The sequence below is a fragment of the Episyrphus balteatus genome, chromosome 3, assembly GCF_945859705.1.
Source record: "Episyrphus balteatus chromosome 3, idEpiBalt1.1, whole genome shotgun sequence".
In the NCBI taxonomy this organism is placed as follows: Eukaryota; Metazoa; Arthropoda; class Insecta; order Diptera; family Syrphidae; genus Episyrphus; species Episyrphus balteatus.
This window is the reverse complement of record NC_079136.1, coordinates 69302654-69323541: the sequence shown is the minus strand read 5'-3', so window position 1 is coordinate 69323541 and position 20888 is coordinate 69302654. Positions and strand designations below refer to the sequence as shown.

Below are 20888 nucleotides of genomic sequence, written 5' to 3'. Positions count from 1 at the left end.
ATGTAATAAAATCTTGGAACTAAATTTTGACCTACTCCCAATTATCGTATCGGGCTGAAACTTTGTACATAGTATATGAAGTTCGGGTGACAACACAATATTTTGGTGGTCCGGAACTTGAGGAAGGGTATTGGGGGGTCGAAACGCCTCAAATCAATTTTAGCCTACTTCCAATTATCGTATCGAACTGAAAATTTGTACATGTATGTAGTCAAGATTACAACACAATATTTTTGTGGCCCGGACCCTGGGGAGTGGAATTGGGAGGGTCGAAACAACGCAAATCAAGAGCGAAAGAGAGGGGTTTTTGGAGGCTAATAAAACCCAAGTCAAATTGAATCTACTTTCAAACATGATAAGACTAAAAAGTAAAAAATTAAACACATAGTTTAAAAAACTAATAAAACGCTTTTTTCACGCACTAAAAACTATAAAATAATTTAATTGACTTATATAGGAAATGGTAAGATCAAAAAGCGTAGAGCGCATTTTTGTTGCTTGTATATACTTTCATAAAGTTTTGAACAAAGCGCTCTACACTTTTTGATCGAACCATTTCCTATAAGTCAGTTCAATTATTTTATAGTTTTTAGTGCGTGATAAAAGCGTATTTTTAGTTTTTTAAACTATGTAGGTATTTTATTTATTTTAGACTTTTGATCAGCTTTTGATGACATGACCAGAAGCCACTTATTTTATATTGAAAGTATTTACAATTTTATTTTTTTGCATACAATTTTTTAGAATAATAATGCATACAAGACAGTACAAAAACGGTCTTGCTCCCACTTGCCCTATATATAAAACAAGTTTTACCGGAACCCCGCATAACATCGTTTAAAATCCACAACTTTATCATTTTTATCTGCAAATGGAAACATGGATCTAAAGGTCATGCTGGACGTGTGAGTTATAACACAAAATCACTCCACTTAGCGCAGAGTACACAATTTTCGAGAATAATAACATTATTAGGAATAGGTACATCTACCGAATAAATTGTATATGTATCTATTTAGAACCTATTTTTTATAAGATAACAGTACGTAGGCGAGCCCCCATGTTTCCAAATTAGACTTGTATGTATGTAGATTAGTATCCATTTGCTCAAATTAAAATGACCATCGGGCAAAAATTTTATACAAAATATACACAAAACGAAATTCCTTCATGAAACTCCCACACTATTTTAACATTCTGAAGCAATTTATCCTTAACCTTATTCCTAGATTTTCCCATGCAACATTTCCCACTCATCAGATATATGTTTTTTTTTTTCCTCCTCAAAAGTATTAATATGGTCCGTCGCACATCCAAACAAGACCAAAAATGCTCAATAATTCCATTTTTGCATATAGAGTCCTGGAACACTGAATACATTTGCATATCATCACTTCAATCCAACTAAATCTATGGCCTTCTATATGGCAATCTGCTTAAACCCATTACTCTTCAAGGACGAACCGCAAAAAAAAGAGAGATAGAAAAGAAAGAAAAAAAATTAAAAAAAAATATTTTTCGTTTTTTTTTTCTTGTTTTTGGGTAAAAAAAAACGTGATGAAACTTAAATGAAAAACCAAGAGGCTTGAAGAGAACTTCACGATAAATCTTATTTTTAACTTTTAATTTATTCATGTCCAGATTGTATACAGTTTATTGATTTTTTTAAGAGAATTTATTCTGCCCCAAATATAGGATAGGAAGAAAAACCACTCAACTTCTACTACATCCCTGCTCGAAGCAAATTCCCAAAGCGTACATCAAGATAGATTGAAACGTGTTGCATACACAATTCACAGCTAAAATGGGTGATGGACTGGCCAAACCCAACCATGGCGCAGATGTTACCATGTGGTTGACCCCAAACATTGGGCAGATACAGGCTCAACATTCAACATTATTTTTACAAACAGGGATGTATTTGAGCGAATATAGGTTTTATTTTATTTTCATGCTTTTTTTGTTTGTTTGTTTGTTTGTTTGTTTAAGGTTATATCTTAAAAAATGACCTCATAAGTCACACATAACCATCGTAGGGCACCATCTAGCGTCAAAATAAAAATATTTCTCGCAAACCCTTAAATAACGAACCCCCAAATTAATACATAAAAAAGATCACGTATACGCTACAGTGTACGGGGACAACGTGCAAATAATGTGAATTAAAAATTTTGTCCTAGTAGGTTAAAAATTTTTCGCACACCCAAATCTATATTAAATAACACTTGCACTCAATTATTGAACAACAACTTCACCTTCCTTGTCGTCAGTGTTCATAAATAAACAGACAAACAAAAACCTTTAAAATAAAAAATTTAAAATTTTTTCAGCTTCTTAAATTCTGTTTATTTTTGAAATATTACAGAATATAAACAAATACAAGTTAAACACAAAACATATAAAAATAAAAATAAAATACAAGAGCAGTAGCACGAACTTGCTCTTAGTGTTCAAGTTGGTAACATTTTTAAGACTTGACTTTTTATATGGAAATTAATATGCATAATAACAAAACATAAAATTCGTTTTTCAAAGAAAAACAAAAAAAAAAAACAACATTTTAAATTAGATTGAGCAAGTATGCAATTTAATTTCTTTTATTAAGACACAATTTTAGTAAAAATATTTTAAAAATCGTTAGGGTCGTTTTTAAAAAAACTATTTTTTTATACCGTTATAATTTTTTTGAAAAAAAAATCAAGTTAAGTTTGTATGCCACTTAGTATCAATTATGTAATAACCAACATCTAAAACCAAAATTTTGAAAAAAAAAATCAATGACCCGTTTTCGAAAATTTTATTTTTCATCCAAATTTTATTTTTCATTGTATAAAATCTGTAAGTATTTTTGTTTAAAAAATTTCGTTGAAAGTAAGCAAATCGTTTCGGAGAAAATCAGATTTAAGAAAAATGGTTCTATTTGAGGTACCGTCAATAACGATTTTTGAAAAAAAAAAAAAAAAAAAAAATTTTCACTAAAAGATAGACCTTGTCTTAAAACTTATAGATATGTACATACTTAACTTTTTATCAAAATTGTAGGAGCCGCTTTTGATAAAATTAAACTTTTCAAAATGGGTATGTAGATATTTCAATAGTAAAATATTTTTGTCTTCGGATTCGAGTTCAACGCACCGAAAACCTTTGGAAAATTATATATAGTTAAGTCTCGGCAACAAAAACCTTGTATACTTGTGTAGTGATTGAACAAAAATTTCGAATTGAGGCTTTTTTCATTTTTTGCATTTTCTGACATACTATAACCCACAAAATCTAGTAGAATTCATTTTACTAAAAAGGTCACGCAAAAAGGAGTATTTGTAATGCATATTTTTTTACACCATCAGAAAGTTGAGATTTCAACAAACAAAATGCATGCCAACTTTTTGAAAAAAAACTGATATTTTGACACGTGAATTTTCGATTGAAAATTTTATGGTACTAAGCCAAAAAAAGGTGAAGAAATAAATATTTTAGGTATATCAAATAAATTACAGTGAATTTGGGACATAATAAGGTAAGTTTTCACTAAATTTCGTAGAAATTTTTTTTTTATTTTGAAAAAGATAAAAATAAAAACCAAAAACTCGGTTATTTCAATTTTTCACATGTATTTTGAGGTTAGGTGAAAAAATATGACCAAAATAGAAAAGGTTGTTTTTCTCAAAAACGGCAGTACCTAAAGATTTTGCTCTCGTAAACGGCGCTACAGATTTGAATGAAAATTTTTGAAAAAATGTTTTAGTAATACTAATGTATTTAAATTAAGAAAAAATTAGAAAAAAATTATTTTAGGATTAAAAAAAAAAAATACTAAAAGAACTGAATTAATTTTATTGAAACTTTGTTTTAATGTGCCACTTAGAGTTACCTTTTCTATGGAATAGAAAATTATTTTTTTGATAGATGTTTGAAATTGTTAAATAAAAAAAAAACTATTAAAAAGAAGGCTTTTACGATTTTTATTTTTTCTTTTTTTCTAAAAATTCTTTTTTATTTAAAAAATTAAATTTCATATTTTGTTTGAAGGTCAAACCATTTAAAGGGATATTCTTGTTACTTTAAACCAAATTTTAATTTTATATTACATTATGTATGCACAATATTATTTCTGTTTGTTTTTTGTATGCACTCTTAAAAGAATTCGTAATTTACCCTATTTTTCAATTATCAAATTGATTTTCTCATAATATTAATGCGTCTCTAGCTAAAATTGATGCAATTTCTTATCTTTTGTCGATGTTCATTATTTTTAAAATTTTTTGTAAACAAATTTTCATTATAGAATTATGAATTCTATTTCTTTAGCCGAGTTAGTAACGACTTGACTGTCTTTTAAATAAGTTGTGCACATAAAAAAGGTTAAAGTGTTTTTGTTTCACATACAAGACGACTTATGTATAAACAAATCTGAGGTTTAATTTTCAATTTATTTATGCAAATTAATAAACTTAACCTTTTTTTTATTTTCTTCATATTCGCATACTTTTAAAGTCGAGTCTTAACCTCTCAGTTTACTTTTGATTTAAATTAATTTGAGGTTATAATTTCCTGATAAAGTATTTGTTAAGCCGCAGTACATATACAAAAAATAGTTCATGACTTTTTCCTCTAGAGGGTGCGCCATATTAGAGAGCGATACAAGTCATATAACCATTGGGCGTGTTTGACGCTTCCAAAGATACATTATTTGTCAAACTACGATAGTATTTAAGAAGTTATGATAGAACAGATGAACCCACATAACCATCCTTTTGGCTTTATGTATTCGGGTAAAAAGTATTCCAAATTTGTTAAGTTTCTTAAATCCGCTCCTGTTCTAAACCAACCATCGCCAACGCCGAAAATTGCTCAATGTCTGTTGGCCTTTTTGTGTGTGGCGATAGTGCATAAATGAAATGTAGGTAGGTAAAGTACAAAGAGCTAATGTTTCCCCATTGAACTTGTGTGCTTGTGCCCTTTCTTTTGGCGTTTCAAAACAAATTATCGTTTCGTGCTTGTTGAAGTAGATGTTAACAGATACATACCTACACACATATCCTATCCCTATGTGTCCTTTACATTCGTTTGTTTTGTTGTCCTTCCTGTGTTTCTTCATACGCCATCATGCTCCACATTCACATTAATTTTCTTATTTTTTTTTTCAATTTTTGTATCCTTCTTATAGAATAGTCAGAGTAGTCATAGTCACTAGCCTTTGACTTTCAGTCGTACACGGCGACATGGCAGGGACATAACTTTCGCTTTTCATTTCATTTGTATTCATTATTTTTTTTTTGCCTTGCTTTCTTTTTGTTTCTTTTACTTCTGTGTCTTTCGACCTGAATCCGCAAGATATATATGAAATATGTATATCCACACCACACACAAGTTTCCTATATGATTACATGCCTGGATGATGCTGAAAGCTAAAGACAAAAAACCACCACAAAAAAAAAAAGAAGAGAGAATTTGAAAAGAACACAAAGCTTGAGGCCTTTTTTTTCAAAACAAGGACATCGTTTAACCAAAAAAAAAAAATAATAGCTAGATATACGCTCTGTGTAAACAAACTTACATATGTTTATGTATATCCTTTAGGAATATAGGATAGCGACTCAGTTGACATCCCCGGCACATTCAAATTCATCGTAATCCTACTCCCCAAAGAGGCAGGCAGGATATGTATGTGTTTGTTGTCTCTTTTCCCAGGATCATAAAACGAGATACGAGATTTATAATTGTAAATAAAACACAAACACAAATAAGCATTGAAGCACAATGCAAAAGGATTATACAAGGGTTTAATTCGTTTAAATATATTTATGTATGTAACCAAATGAGCATCCTTGTTTTCTTCTTGCTCGAATGCTCTAGGATGATGCTCGGATACATCCTTAACGAACAAGCAAAGTGCTTGTAGATAGATATATTTCCCCAAACAAAAGACAATGCCATGCTATAGTATAGTGTAATCATCACACACTTGTACTTAAATTTCAAAGAATCCAAGAAAATACCGAAAATTTTCTCTTCATATCCTTGCTGGGTACCTATTTTTTTTTTTTTTTTGTAGAAAAATCATTGAACCCGTTGAAACACCATCACCAACCTGTCGTCATATCCTCTTCTTTTTTTTTGTTTTTTATTTTTTTTCAAGTTCCATGCAACAATTACGAGAACCCTCGAGGCATCACAAGAGGGCAGCAAACGAAGAACAACAACGGAAACGAATCTCCCGCATAATCCAACATCATATTCGAATTCTTAAGAGATTTTCGGCTCAGGTAACCGACACGACGACAGATGAAAAGGACGAAGGACGAAAACATATGAAAAACACCGCTTTTACGGAAATTGGAGACTTATTAAACATGGCGTCCCGAAGTCTCCACTAGCTAAATCCTGCGCATTTGAAAACGTCAGATAATACAAGGATGATTATTTGACAACTGTTACTTGGATGCTGTTTTATCTCAGGACGATTTAGTACTAAAGCACTAACAGTTGACTAAGGAGGACGACAAAGAATCGACGTTTGTTCCGAAAAGAAGAAAGAAAAAAAAAACTAAAAATAAATATAAAAATGAAGTCCATCTAATCTCAGACAAAAATCACAGACAAAAAGAAAAAGATGGTGTCCTTAATATCGTGTTTAGTCCTAAATTTTGTAATCCTTTGTAATTATCTATTATTTGTTAATTCACTTCCGGATGTGATAAAAATTGGTGAGTTTTAATCTTTTCTTCAAAAGTACCTACTCTCAATTTGTATCTATGGAGTTTGGTGTGCTTATTGATTTTTCATATATAATTTTTCCGGTTTATAATTTTCTCTCGTTTCTGTCGTTCCAAAAGGTGGATTGTTTCATCCATCAGATGATAATCAAGAATTGGCTTTTAAACAAGCAGTGGAACACATAAATGCTGATCGTTTAATACTTCCGCGTTCGAAACTTGTGGCACAGATTGAAAGAATATCACCATTCGACAGTTTTCATGCATCGAAAAGAGGTAAATATTTATTTTGTAGATATACACCACCCTCGTTTATAGGTTTTTTTGTACGTATTCCCCCAAAATCCCCCAAGTCCACATGCATCCCACATATCACATCCCCTCAACCTATCATCGAGTATCAAGTAGTCGTCATTCATCCGGTCTCTGTTTTTGGGATATGTGTATTTATTTATTGAGGCTATTTGAACTCTGTAACTTGTAAACATGTAGCGTTTTATAAACGCGGGCTATTATATTGATGGCAAAGAGCTAAAAGATAAGTTGCATGTGCTAGACGCCAGAGGTTTTCATGAGGCAATGAATCTTTGTTTTTATTTATTTTTAAAGAAAAAAGGGGAAAAAAAATTGTTAACTTTATTTTATTGATGGGGTTTTATATTCTATACAGAAAATAAACAGATAAACAAATTCAAAGACATGCACGCTCAATAAAGTAACCTATATTTGCTTAAGAAAACATAGCCCGATCATCCTAGACGAAATTTCACTATATATCAAAGTTAATTTAAGTACAAGATTTTTTGATGCAGTTAGGTTCCTTTGATGGAGTAGAATATGAAACCACAGTTTTACACCAAAATTTGATATGGCGTATCCCCGAAAATGACCTCTGAACCCTAGGAAGTTCGAAAAAGTGATTTCAGTCGAATTTAACAGAATTTTTATCAAAGTTAATGGAAGTACACGATTTTTTGATGCAGTTAGGTTCCTTTGATGGAGGAGAATATGAAATCACAGTTTTACACCAAAATTTGATATGGCGTATCCCCGAAAATGACCCCTGACCCCTAGGTAGTACGGAAAAAGTGATTTCCCGATGTTTTGATGCGGTTAGGTTCCTTTGATGGAGGAGAATATGAAATCACAGTTTTACACCAAAATTTGATATGGCGTGTTCCCGAAAATGACCTCTGACCCTAGGAAGTTCGAAAAAAGTGATTTCAGTCGAAGGCTTTCATAAGACCTGTTTCAAGAGGTTCTTGTAAGTATGCAATGTTTTCATCTCTCAAGTATGCAATGTTTTTCACCAATAAGAATGCAAAGCTTTTATCCTGTAGATATGCAATGTTTGTAACGCTTTAGAAAAAAACATTGCATTTTTATGTGAGGTTTCAATTAGCTTCTTTTTTCCACTCATCTTTAATATTCCAGTATGGTCTTCTGGTAAGGTGCTGGCTAGGTATGCAGAGGTATGTGGGATCGATTCCTGGTCGGCCCATGTGATGAAAATAAAAAAATGTGTTCTTTTTCAATTAAAATAATATTCTCATCATTTCAGAACAACAGAAAAAGCTGTGGAATTTTCAAAAAAGGAAAAGAAACAAAGTAGGAAAAAATTAAAATAAATAAAATAATATGTAGAAAATACAAAACAGAAAAAATCAAAAGAAAACTGAAATCACTTTTTCGAACTTCCTATGGTTCAGAGGTCATTTTCGGGAACACGCCATATCAAATTTTGGTGTAAAACTGTGATTTAATATTCTCCTCCATCAAAGGAACCTAACTGCATCAAAAAATCGGGAAATCACTTTTTCCGTACTTCCTAGGGGTCAGGGGTCATTTTCGGGGATACGCCATATCAAATTTTGGTGTAAAACTGTGGTTTTATATTCTCCTCCATCAAAGGAACCTAACTGCATAAAAAAATCTTGTACTTAAATTAACTTTGATAAAATGTCTAGATTGATCGGGCTAACAAAACAAAATAAATATATACCTTATTTAAAAATAATCGCAAATAAAAGATGGAAGTTTATAATCCGCAAACAATACCATACAGTTTAGGATTTGCTACACACAAAAGTGTTGCCACTAACGTGGGTTATTCAAAATTTTAAACAAATTAATCCTCTATGTTTACTTAATCAAGGATTTTGGAAAGATTTGGACAAAGCAGAAACTTTTATATGCGTTGTGTCCAATACTATTAATAGTGAGCTATTGGTTATAATTTCTCGATTAGTGTAGTACTTTTAATTACGATTTAGGGCAAGTTTAGGATTCGTTCACGAAAATAGGGTGTCCCGCAATTCGGCGGATTTGTCTCTACCTCAACCTCAGGCTAAAGTCCAAATCGTAGGAGCGATTTGATTCAAACTTGCGGTAACTATGTCTTGTAGGCTTTGGTGATTCCTTAGAAACGTTTTAGTAATCCTATTAAAAATTTTTAACATTTTTCAAACAAAAAAAAAACACGATTTTGGATTAAAAAAAAAAATCAAGGTTTATTTTTTGGAAAAATCATTTTCGGTTACACTCGTCAACTAAATTAAAAAAATAATTAAATGTTTAATGGTTCCTCTAAGAGAAATGATTTTTTTTTTCAATTGAAATCCGTTTAAATCTTGTCTATAACTCTTTTCTTCTTCGAGAATAAAGTCAACAGTTTACACAAATCAGTCAAATTTCCTCAATTCATGATTTTACTTTGCTCAAGTAACTGCTATTATTTTCTATGAGTAAATACTTCAGGCTCAGGCCTGATCAAGTGCTTGAGTTTAGTAAAATTTTAGCTTAACTTCCGCACTTAAGGCGAAATTCTGTAAAAGTAAAATATTTTCTCAAGCACAAGTCTGAAATGAGTTTTCTGAGTGTTCGGTCACGTATCTACTTCAAAATTTCCTCATTTGGTTTTCATTAGGTTTTCTTAACGTACTTAAGTGACGACTTTGAATTCCGCTCTAAATTTCAGATAAATCAATAACAAAATTAAATTTTTCAAAAAAAAATTAAGCTTCGAAAACAAATTTAACACATTTTTCGATATCTTTCCGCTGAAATTTAAACAATGCGTCGTCGTATGCAAAATAAATTGCACGACTGGGGTCGCACGTACTTGCTCTTATGCTTAAAGTAACTATAATGTTAAAGCTTTTTATTCAAGAAATTTAAAATTGATATTTTGAAGAAATTTCATAAGTACCTAGTATAAAAAAATTAAATCTGTTTTTATAATTAATTAAACTGCATTTTAAACTATCTTAAAAAAAAAACAAATATGCTATTTTATTTCTCGTATAAAAAGGTATTTTTAGAAAAAAAATTTTGAAAATTGTAGGAGCCGTTTTTTAAAAAAATAATTTTTTATATATAAAAATTTTTTAACATTTTTAAAAAAAAAAGTTGGTATGCCATTTTGAAGAAATAATTTATTTACGTATAAAAACTAAATTTCAAAATTTTTCATTGATCCGTTTTCAAAAAATTGATTTTTCAAAAAAAAATTTTGAAATATTTTTAAAAAACCCAAAAATGCGTTTTTTGAAAATTTTCTAAAATTTTAATATTATCTTTACTTACACACTTTTGTATAAAAATTTTCATTTAAATCGGGTTAATTTTGTACGAGATATTCAGAAACGAAAAAAACCGTTCTATGACAGGTACCGTTAATAACGGTACAAAAAATATTTTTTATATTTCAAAAGTTGGCTCTTATGTGAAGTACTACACACAAAAATTTTAATCAAAATCGTTAGAGCCGTTTTTGAAAAAAATTAACTTTTCTATTTCCGTTATATGGCAGGTACCGTTAGTTTTGGTCATAAAAAAAAAATTTCAATTTCCCCTCTAGGGAATCACCAAAAACTGCTAACTACAAAGTTTGAAGAAAATCACTTCACTCGTTTAGGCTGCAGCTCCAGATAGAGACAGACGGACAGACAGACAGACAGACAGACAGACAGACAGACAGACAGACAGAATTGCCGGACCCACTTTTTTGGCATTCTCCATCATCGTAATGTCATGTAAAATTGTTATCTCGAGTTCGATTTTTTTTACGAATCCTAAACTTGCCCTATAGTACCTATATCGCAAGTAAAAATGAAATAGAACTCTTTTCTCACTTTTCAGTACCTACATTTTCTTGTGATACATCTAAAATACAATTTCTGTAATATAAATTTTCAAAAAATATCAAGAGAATTTTTTTTTTAAACAGAAAAAAAGTGGTGATTTCAGCAATCTCATTTTAGTTTGATCTTACAGAACAGAAAAACTATTTGAAGAAAAAATCTATTAACTAACAGATTTATTACCAACTTATTACTTTCAAAAATTAGGATCTGTTTAATTTGTTTGTCAATATTTTGGAATCTATTTTAAATTTTCCTTACATAGTCATTTTCCCATCAAATTAAATTTTATTTCAATTTTATTTAAATGGAAGTTTTAAATCCATCTCTAAATTTTCTTTAAATTTAATCTGTAGCTGAGGTATTCATTTTTTAAAGACAATAATGCAGGATTTGCTTTGATGACTGATAATAATTCATCTAAAAACAATTTAAATATACTTACTAAGAAATTAAGCTTACAAAGGATTTTTGTTTTAACTTTTTCCGATAATTTTTCATTATATAGGTACATATATTAATCAAACATGTTTACAATAAATTGCACGTATTCCAAATTTTCTCAAATGCGGGCTAAAAATGAAAAAAAAAACGGCAACACTAGAAATTAAGAAAGGTTTTTTGAAATCCGAAATTGAGTACTTCGTTGTAATTTTTGAACCAATAGTTTTTGAAAAAAAAAAAAACTTGAAACTAAATAAGTTGCACGTAATGTTCTTGTAGTATTTAATAATACATTTTAGCTATTCAAAATTGAGCTGACACAGAAGGAAGTTTTTTTGTAACAGAAATCCCATATCTGCAAAATTTAATCGAAATTGTTAGAGCAGTTTCTGAGAAAACTGCAACTTACGAGAGTATTACGTACATATATGGAGAGATATAGAAAAAAATAAAAAGAGCGAGTCGCAGATATTACTTAGAAATTATATATCGTCAGTGGAAATCTTCTAACTCCCCATAATATGATTTTTTAAAATTGCCGACACGTTACCAATATGATTTTTTGTCTTTTGTTTTTGAGAAAATTAAAAATTACGGAAACTATTTTTTATTTATTATTATTTTTTTTTTATTTTGTGAAAACACAATTATCTGCATTTACAAGATTGTATGGCTAATATCATCCGCCATACAATCTTTTTTATTTTCACGTTAACAACTTATCGATTTCAACGAAATTGTTGAAATACATGCCGTAGTATTTTATTTAATTTAATTTTTTTTATGGAAGAAATCAGATGGCAAATCGTATGCATTTGTTAAGATAATTTTTTTTTTTGAAATATGTAATTTATAAATGTTCTTACAATTTTGGTTACATACAAAATCTCATCTCATCCTAAGCAACTTTTGCCATAGAAGACAGTACATCAGTGCATTTTTTTTTCGAATGTTCAATTTACAATGAAGAAATTATAATGTCATTTTACTTTCAGTATGCAGCCTTTTAAATATTGGAGTTGCGGCTATTTTTGGACCCCAGTCCTCACACACAGCTGGACATGTTCAAAGTATTTGTGACACAATGGAGGTAAATAGTTTAAGCAATACAATGCATATTTATAAAAGGAAATTAATTTTTAAAAATAACTTAGGTTCCTCATTTGGAAAACCGATGGGACTACCGCCTTAGAAGAGAAAGTTGTCTTGTCAATCTTTATCCTCATCCAAATACTTTATCAAAAGTAAGTACCTATCAAGTTCTTTTTTGTATCCTGTAAACTTATGCCACTACCAATTTAATTACCATTTCAGGCATATGTTGACATAGTCAAGACCTGGGGATGGAAAACCTTTACAATTATTTATGAAAACAACGACGGTCTTGTGAGACTTCAAGAACTTCTTAAGGCACATGGACCATCTTCATTTCCAATAACAGTAAGACAACTGAGTGATACGGGTGATTACAGGTATATACTTAAAGAATTTCGTATCAGAAGAATTTTTTAAAAATTTGTGTAATTTTAGACCATTGCTGAAACAAATCAAAAATTCAGCAGAAGCTCACATTGTTCTAGATTGTTCAACTGATAAAATTTACGAAGTCCTTAAACAAGCTCAACAAATTGGAATGATGAGTGATTACCATAGTTATTTGGTGACTTCTTTAGACTTGCATACTGTTAATTTGGATGAATTCAAATATGGTGGAACAAATATTACTGGATTTCGTTTGATAAATGCAAAAGTTGTTGAAGATGTTGTGCGTCAGTGGTCGATTGATGAGAAGGGAATTTCCAGACCAGCTAATATTACAACAATTAAGGTAAGATAGTTCAGTAAAAGTTAAATACAAACAATCTTTGAAGTTTATGCAAGTATCAACTCTTAACTGAGTAAAACTTTTATGAGACTTTTTTAATGGTGACCAAACTCTCACGTATTTTAATTAAATGATGAATGTATTCAAACATCAACTTAATCGGTTACGTTAATAAATGGTTTTATTATGTCATAAAATCTGAGTGAAGGTTTTGGCTTGGGTGCAGTTAAAACCAGTAAAAAGAAGCAACAATGGATTTATTTTAATATGTGCATGCCAATCTATCGACAAGATCCTTTAAAGCTTTATTATTTCTTGCCAGTCAACTGTATGTGAAAACTGATGTTGGAATTTCGAAAAATATTGTTGAAATAAATTACTTTTGTTTGATCTGACATATTTTTCCAATATACAACTAAAAAAATACTAAACTATTAAGTAAATAAGAAAAACACTTGTGTACACTGAGGCGTATACGTTCTTTTTTTACACTTCAATAAACAAATAAATTTATTAATTTTGGTAAACCTTTTTAAAAGAAAAGTGAAAGATGAACAAAAAATAATATAAAAGAATACATTTGAAAGAAAAAGGTTCTTTGTTTGCATTGGAAAAATATGAATTGATTTCACAACAAAACTTTTAATGCATAATGCGACATGTATGCTATACATTGTACACTTACTGTAAGCATATGTAGTACATACAACTTTAATATGTACCGCCCTACTTTTTTTTTACATTTTTCATACTCAACTCTATTTTAGTGACCAAAAATGTGCAAAACCGCTATGCGGCACCTCTTGAATTTGTCGAAATTTGGTGATATTTTTAACAACAGCTTATTTCAGCAACTACGCCATACTAATGTTTAACTATTTCATAATAACTTTCGGCTTATGTACATATACTTCAGTCAAGGCGAAAAAAGTACCTAACTTTGCGATGATTTTAAGGACTACAACAGTATTTTATTTTGTTAGCCAATATACTTGCACCGTTTACAAAATAATAAGGCAAGAGTTTGCTAAACAAAAAAACGTCTTTAACTTAATATTACTTATTTTTTATTTGTTTCAACAAAAATAATGTGCACCAAATCGATAGAAAATGTTGTAACGAACAATCATTAGCTTCATTTTTTGTCGTAGGACATTCTGAAGCCGAGTTATTTCCAAAAAACGATATTTTTGGGTGTTTTCGCACTGGTTTTGCATGCGTTTGTTTATCAATTGCTCGGCCATCTTTGGTGATAAAGAGCTCATTTTTTCTTTAAAATGCAGGACATAAATAGGGCTACAAAATAGGTTTGAAAAATGTTCTAAGCTTTTTGTTATAAGCTTTTTTCGAAATAATGACAAAAATGTGTTTTTTAACTAGAAGAATTTGACTTTAAATGGCTGCCATTATGTATTTACTCACTCAAAAACAAAGAAATTACAAACACCGATATAAAATATTATAAGGAAGAGAATTTATGTTTATTTTTTGGTCTACGACAATCTGGAGCAAAGATATTAGCTTAGAAGTAAAATATCCCAAAAAATGCATTTTTGTGAATAACTCCGCTAAAAAGAATGATCATGTGGTGAGAAATTGGGTTTAAGCCTGTTAAATATACCCCTATCGATCCATGAAATAAAAACTGACAGTGCCTCTGTGCGCAAGGTCAAATGACGCTTTGGCTGGAGTAATATTTAGAATTTGAATTTTTTTAAATGCTGTTGGCAGTTGGCATTATTATAAAACTAACTATTTTGTTATCTCTGTAAATTCTTATGCAGAAAAAAAGAAGTAGATCTATTTTTTCCCAACCGCAATCTATTCGAGTTGAAGTTTTTTACTGTGTGTACTTTCGAAGTGTTTCTTACTGTATAGTACACACTTTTAACGCAAGTATAAATTCCCTACTGATCAGCTTTAATAAATTGTTGTTATATTCAAGTAATAACGAATCGTTAAGCATTTTCATTAAAAATAGATATTTTAGAAGAAGGATATGTTCTGAATACAAAACAGAACAGTGATTGCGTATACAAAAGGCCAAAAATGTCACAAAAAAAGTGCTAAAAGTGTTCTAAAATGAAAAAATGAAAACTTCGATGTAGATAAAATAAAATGCACGACTGGGGTCGCACGTACTTGCTCTTATGCTTAAAGTTACTCTAATTTTAAGGCTTTTTATTCAAGAAAATTAAGAAAATTTAAAATTTGATATTTTCAAGAAATAAAAAAAAAATAAAATCTGTTTTTATAATTAATTAAATATCGTTTTAAATGATCTTTCACAAAAAACCAAGTATGCCAGTTTACTTCTTATATAAAAAGGAATTTTTAGAAAAAAATTTTCGAAAATCGTTAGAGCCATTTTTTAAAAAAGTAATTTTTTATATATAAAAACTTTCTAATATTTTTCAAAAAAAAAGTTGGTATGCCATTTTGATGAAATAATTTATCTACGCATAAAAACGAAATTTCAAAATTTTTCATAAACCCATTTTCAAAAAATTGATTTTTCAAAAAAAAATTTTGAAATATTTTTTAAAAATCCAAAAATGAGTATTTTGAAAACTTTCTAAAATTTTAATATCACCTTTACCTAAACGCTTTTGTATAAAAATTTTCGTTGAAATCGGGGTGGTCTTGAACGAGATATTCATAAATCAAAAAAACCGTTCTATGACAGGTACCGTTAATAACGATAATTATTTTTTTATTTAGAAAGTTGGCTCTTATGTGTAATACTACACTCTAAAATTTTAATCAAAATCGTTAGAGCCGTTTTTGAAAAAAATTAACTTTTCTATTTCCGTTATATGGCAGGTATGTACCGTTAGTTTTGGTCCTAAAAAAAAATTTCAATTTGTCCTCTAGGGAATCATCCAAAACTGTTAACTACCAAGTTTGAACAAAATCACTCGAATAGTTTAGGCTGTAGCTCGAGGTACATACAGACAGACAGACAGACAGACAGACAGACAGACAGACAGACGGACAGACAGACAGAATTGCCGGACCCACTTTTTTGGCATTCTCCATCATCGTAATGTCATGTAAAATTGTTATCTCGAGTTCGATTTTTTTTACGAATCCTAAACTTGCCCTATAGTACCTATGTACTGTATTTTTAAGAAAATCTTTTTTTTTCGCAAGAGATTGACGTCGTTTAAAAAATGCAAAACTCGTATTTTTATTTCTTTTTTAACTTTGGGTGTCCCAAAAGCTAAGGTTCAAACGAAAATGTGCTGATAGGCAACTTGTTCATCCCAAATCCTTACGATTTTCCATTAAATGCAATTATTGTGAAATATCTTTCACTAAAACCCTGATCAGGTAATATGTTGGACCAATTAATTAATCAAAACATTTTTTATTTTGAAGTTCGAAGTTTTAATAAAACTCAATTTCTAACTTTTATTTGAGAGCAACAACTTGAAAAAAAAGAAGAAATAAAAAAACAAAAGTTGCAAGAAATATGTTTTTTTTTTCAAACCTATTTTTTTGAATTGAATTGAATTGATATATATATTGAATTGATATATGACTGTCAAACCATAAAAACTTTTTCAACTGTCCAATTTTGGAAAAAAAAATTATTCTTTTCAATTACGGCTGCAATGACTTCGATTAAAAAGAAATACAAGTTAATTTAATTTTTATAAACATTTTTTTTCAGAATTTTTTTCTAACAGTAACTGCCTTAAACCCATAGTGAAATGTTTGATATAAGAACATTTGAGCTGACTTAAAATGGTGCAAAAATAAAAATTCTAAACATTTTATTTGGATTTGAAAAAAAAAAAATAATTTTTATTATAAAAAAAATCATTTATTTTGAAAAACGTATTTCAGATGTTTTTTATAATTGCTTCATATTGGTATACCTAGATTTTATAAAAATGCATTCACTTACACACTAAGAAACAAAACAAAAAAAAAAAACAGAAATTTATTTAAATTTTTCATATTGAAATGAGAAATTAGTGTACCAAAATGGTTAGTATATGAACCATCACACCAGAGATTCTGAGTTCAAATCCAGCTACCACCACCTAAATATTTTGTCAGAGGCACTATTAGGGTTTTTTGACTAGATTTTAAGCCGACAACTTATCATGTAAATTTTTCGTATCGAGTTAAATTGCCTTATATTCGTATATAATTTATAATTTGTCATTTTGAATTAAAATCTTTCTTTGTTTTGGATTAGAATCATGAATAAACACTTTTGAAAATTTAATTCAGTATTAAAAAAAAAATTTATTAATTACAGGCTGAAACAGCTCTCATGTACGATGCTGTGCATTTATTTTCCAAAGCCCTACACGACTTGGATACAAGTCAACAAATCGACATTCAACCAATATCATGTGATGGACAAAATACTTGGCAACATGGATTCAGTTTAATAAATTATATGAAAATTGTTGAAATGAAAGGCCTCACCAATGTTATAAAATTCGATCATCAGGGTTTTCGAACTGATTTTATATTGGATGTTGTTGACTTGGGTTCGACGGGGATAAGAAAAATCGGAACATGGAATTCAACATTATCCAATGGTATTAATTTCACTCGAACATTTAGTGAACAACAAATGGAAATTGAGGCAAATCTCAAAAATAAAACTTTAGTTATCACAACAATTTTGGTAGAGTTTTGTATAATGAGAATGAAATGAAAGATATAATTTTAATTGATATCCCTATTTTTTTAAAACAGAGTGATCCTTATTGCATGAGAAAAGAGTCGGCGGCTACACTTACAGGCAATGATCAATTTGAAGGATATGCGGTAGATCTTGTTTATGAAATATCCAAGGCATTGGGTTTTAGTTATAAAATTCAATTAGTACCCGATCATGCCTATGGTAGCTTGAATAAAAAAACCGGGTAAATTTATACTCTTTTTGCCATACAAAAAAACCCAATTCCTTGATATGAATTAAAAAAAAAATTTTCGTTTCTAAACAGTGAATGGAATGGTATGATCCGAGAGCTCCTGGAGCAACGTGCAGATCTAGCAATCGCTGATCTTACAATTACATTTGAAAGAGAGAATGCTGTCGACTTCACGATGCCTTTCATGAACCTCGGGGTATCTGTTCTATACCGAAAGCCTGTAAAGCAGCCGCCGAATCTCTTTTCATTTTTATCACCGTTATCATTAGACGTTTGGATTTACATGGCAACAGCTTATTTGGGTGTTTCTGTGCTCCTGTTTATTCTAGCAAGGTAAATTGTTTTCAAACTTGTTTTTTTTTTAGATTCTCTCCTCAAAGCTTTTAATGCTCTACAGATTTACACCCTATGAATGGCCAGCTTATACGGGCCATGGAGAGAAAGAAGAGAGCCAATTTACTTTGATGAACTGCATGTGGTTTGCTATAGGATCTTTGATGCAACAAGGATGTGATTTTTTGCCAAAGTAAAAACAGTCTTTGAAACTGGGTTTTATAATATTTTAAACTTGGTTTTTCATATTCTTTGTATTTAAGAGCTCTCTCAACACGAATGGTAGCAGGAATGTGGTGGTTTTTCACGTTAATTATGATCTCTTCGTACACTGCCAATTTGGCTGCTTTTTTGACTGTCGAACGTATGGATTCGCCAATTGAGAGTGCCGAGGATTTGGCAAAACAGACTCGAATTAAGTATGGGGCACTTAAAGGTGGCAGTACTGCAGCTTTTTTTAGGGTAAATTATTTTAGGCTTTTGATCTTGTTTCTTGAAAAAATTCTCAAAATCTTTTTTAATAGGAATCAAAAATATCAACATATCAAAGGATGTGGGGTTTTATGGAGTCAGCAAGACCTTCGGTGTTTTCATCGAGCAATGGGGAAGGTGTGGATCGTGTTATTAAAGGAAAAGGTACTTTTTTCTTCTTCCCCCGAATTCTGACATATTTTTTACTTTTTAAAACACTTTTAATCCTTTTTGAAGGAAGTTACGCATTTTTGATGGAATCAACATCAATTGAGTATGTTACAGAACGTAATTGTGATCTAACACAAGTTGGTGGAATGTTGGACACAAAAGGCTATGGAATTGCAACCCCACCGAGTAAGATCTTAAACCCTTTTAACTATCCCCTTAATTCCCCTATTTTCCCCTTAAATTAGATTCACCATATAGAACTGCTGTAAATGGTGTAATTCTTAAACTACAAGAAGAAGGTAAATTGCATATTCTCAAAACAAAATGGTGGAAGGAAAAACGTGGCGGAGGAAGTTGTAGAGTTGAGACTTCCAAGTCTACATCTGCAGCTAATGAGCTAGGTCTGGCTAATGTTGGAGGAGTTTTCGTTGTATTAATGGGTGGAATGGGCGTGGCGTGTGTAATAGCTGTGTGTGAGTTTGTTTGGAAGTCACGAAAAGTTGCTGTAGAAGAGCGATTAAGTGCAATATTACATGAATAGAAGCAGATTACTTGGGATTAAAAATTCCAAGGTTGATAAAAAAAATTAAAGAAAAGTAACATCGATAAATTTTGTTTTCTTATATATAAATTCTGACCACATACCGAATAAAAACTGCTCAAAAAATAATATCTTTAGTCTTCTCTTTAAATCTAAAAAAAAAAAACTTATAATGTTTCAAAAAAAAAAAAAAAAACTATTCAGTATTAAAAATACGTCTACAATATTTTATGTATATGTCATAGTTATATAAAAAAAAATCTTTAAAATGTAAACATTTGTACCATTTTAGATTTAAATGTTTAAGAGTAATACAAAATAATTGTAAGTGAAAAAAAATAGTTAAAAGTTTAAAGAAAAAAAAATCGAAGAAAAATTAAAGAAAACAAAGAATAATGAAATTAAAAATATTAATTTAATATAGAATGTCGAAAAATTAGTGAATTTAATGATTTTATTTATTTTATTGGTTTTTTAAATTAATTTTTGTGTAAGAACATTGAAGGGTTATAAATGTATATTAAAATAAGTAGATATAAAATGATTAAATACATATTTGTAGCAAAATTGTGGATATAAAATAAATTAATTAAATTAATTAAAATTGTTTTTACTGGAAAGACTTTATTTTAGTTTTGAAAAAAAACTCAACCCAACCCAAAAAAACCCAAGATGCAACAAATAAAATAGAAGAAATAACCCAATTTTTTCAACCTTCGTTGATTGGTTGAAATCCTTCTAAAAACTACACAAACCAACTCTCTTTTTGATCACATTTCTGTTTGTTTTTATTAATTTATTATTCTTTAAATTTTAAATTAATTTGCTTTTTGTACGAAAAAACACGCCAACGATTATTTTCTTTCCATATCATTATGTCCAACGAATTTCGACTAAACTCATATTAAGCCGCAAGGGTTCAATTTTTTCGCAGGCAAAGCGATTTGGGCTCATAATATTCACATTGGTTTGTTTTGTGACGTACCGAATTTTTCGATATTGGCATTAAAAAAGATGTTAGGGCCCTACACGCAAAATTGGACTCACAAAATAAACTATACATTTTTTGGAAAGTTAGAAAAAGGTCGTTAAAAGTCTGTTTTTTTTCCACTAAATCAGTAATTAAATTGGATGGGTCACTATGGCGTATGTGGACTCTTTTTGAAAATTGAATAGAAATTTTGAAAAGGAGATGCACCATGCAGAACTAAAATGGCAGTTGCAAAAAAAAAAAGAATACTTTAGGTTAAAAAGCAATATTTTAAATAGATTTAGGCAAACATTAGTCTGCCATCTTTCCTTTCAGGGGCCCCGGAAAACAAATAGAATGTGCTGATAGTAAAA

General features: G+C 29.9%; 1 protein-coding gene across 2 annotated transcripts; it reads left to right on the top strand.

The window, feature by feature from the left end:
• The first annotated feature begins 4316 nt into the window (after positions 1-4316).
• On the top strand, positions 4317-19714 carry LOC129916781 (glutamate receptor ionotropic, kainate 2). Of its 2 annotated transcripts, XM_055996914.1 has the most exons (15): positions 4317-4415; positions 6140-6707; positions 6837-6992; positions 12298-12392; positions 12457-12546; positions 12617-12774; positions 12833-13130; positions 17401-17778; positions 17850-18019; positions 18101-18361; positions 18426-18554; positions 18625-18823; positions 18886-18997; positions 19070-19189; positions 19249-19714. In XM_055996914.1, exons 2-15 carry the CDS (start codon positions 6614-6616, stop codon positions 19542-19544), a joined length of 2556 nt encoding a protein of 851 aa, XP_055852889.1. In that variant the 5' UTR covers positions 4317-4415; positions 6140-6613; the 3' UTR covers positions 19545-19714. The 2 variants fall into 2 exon arrangements, with proteins under 2 accessions (XP_055852889.1, XP_055852888.1); XM_055996913.1 differs by lacking the exon at positions 4317-4415 and having other exon boundaries at positions 6046-6707.
• The last annotated feature ends 1174 nt before the right edge of the window (positions 19715-20888 follow it).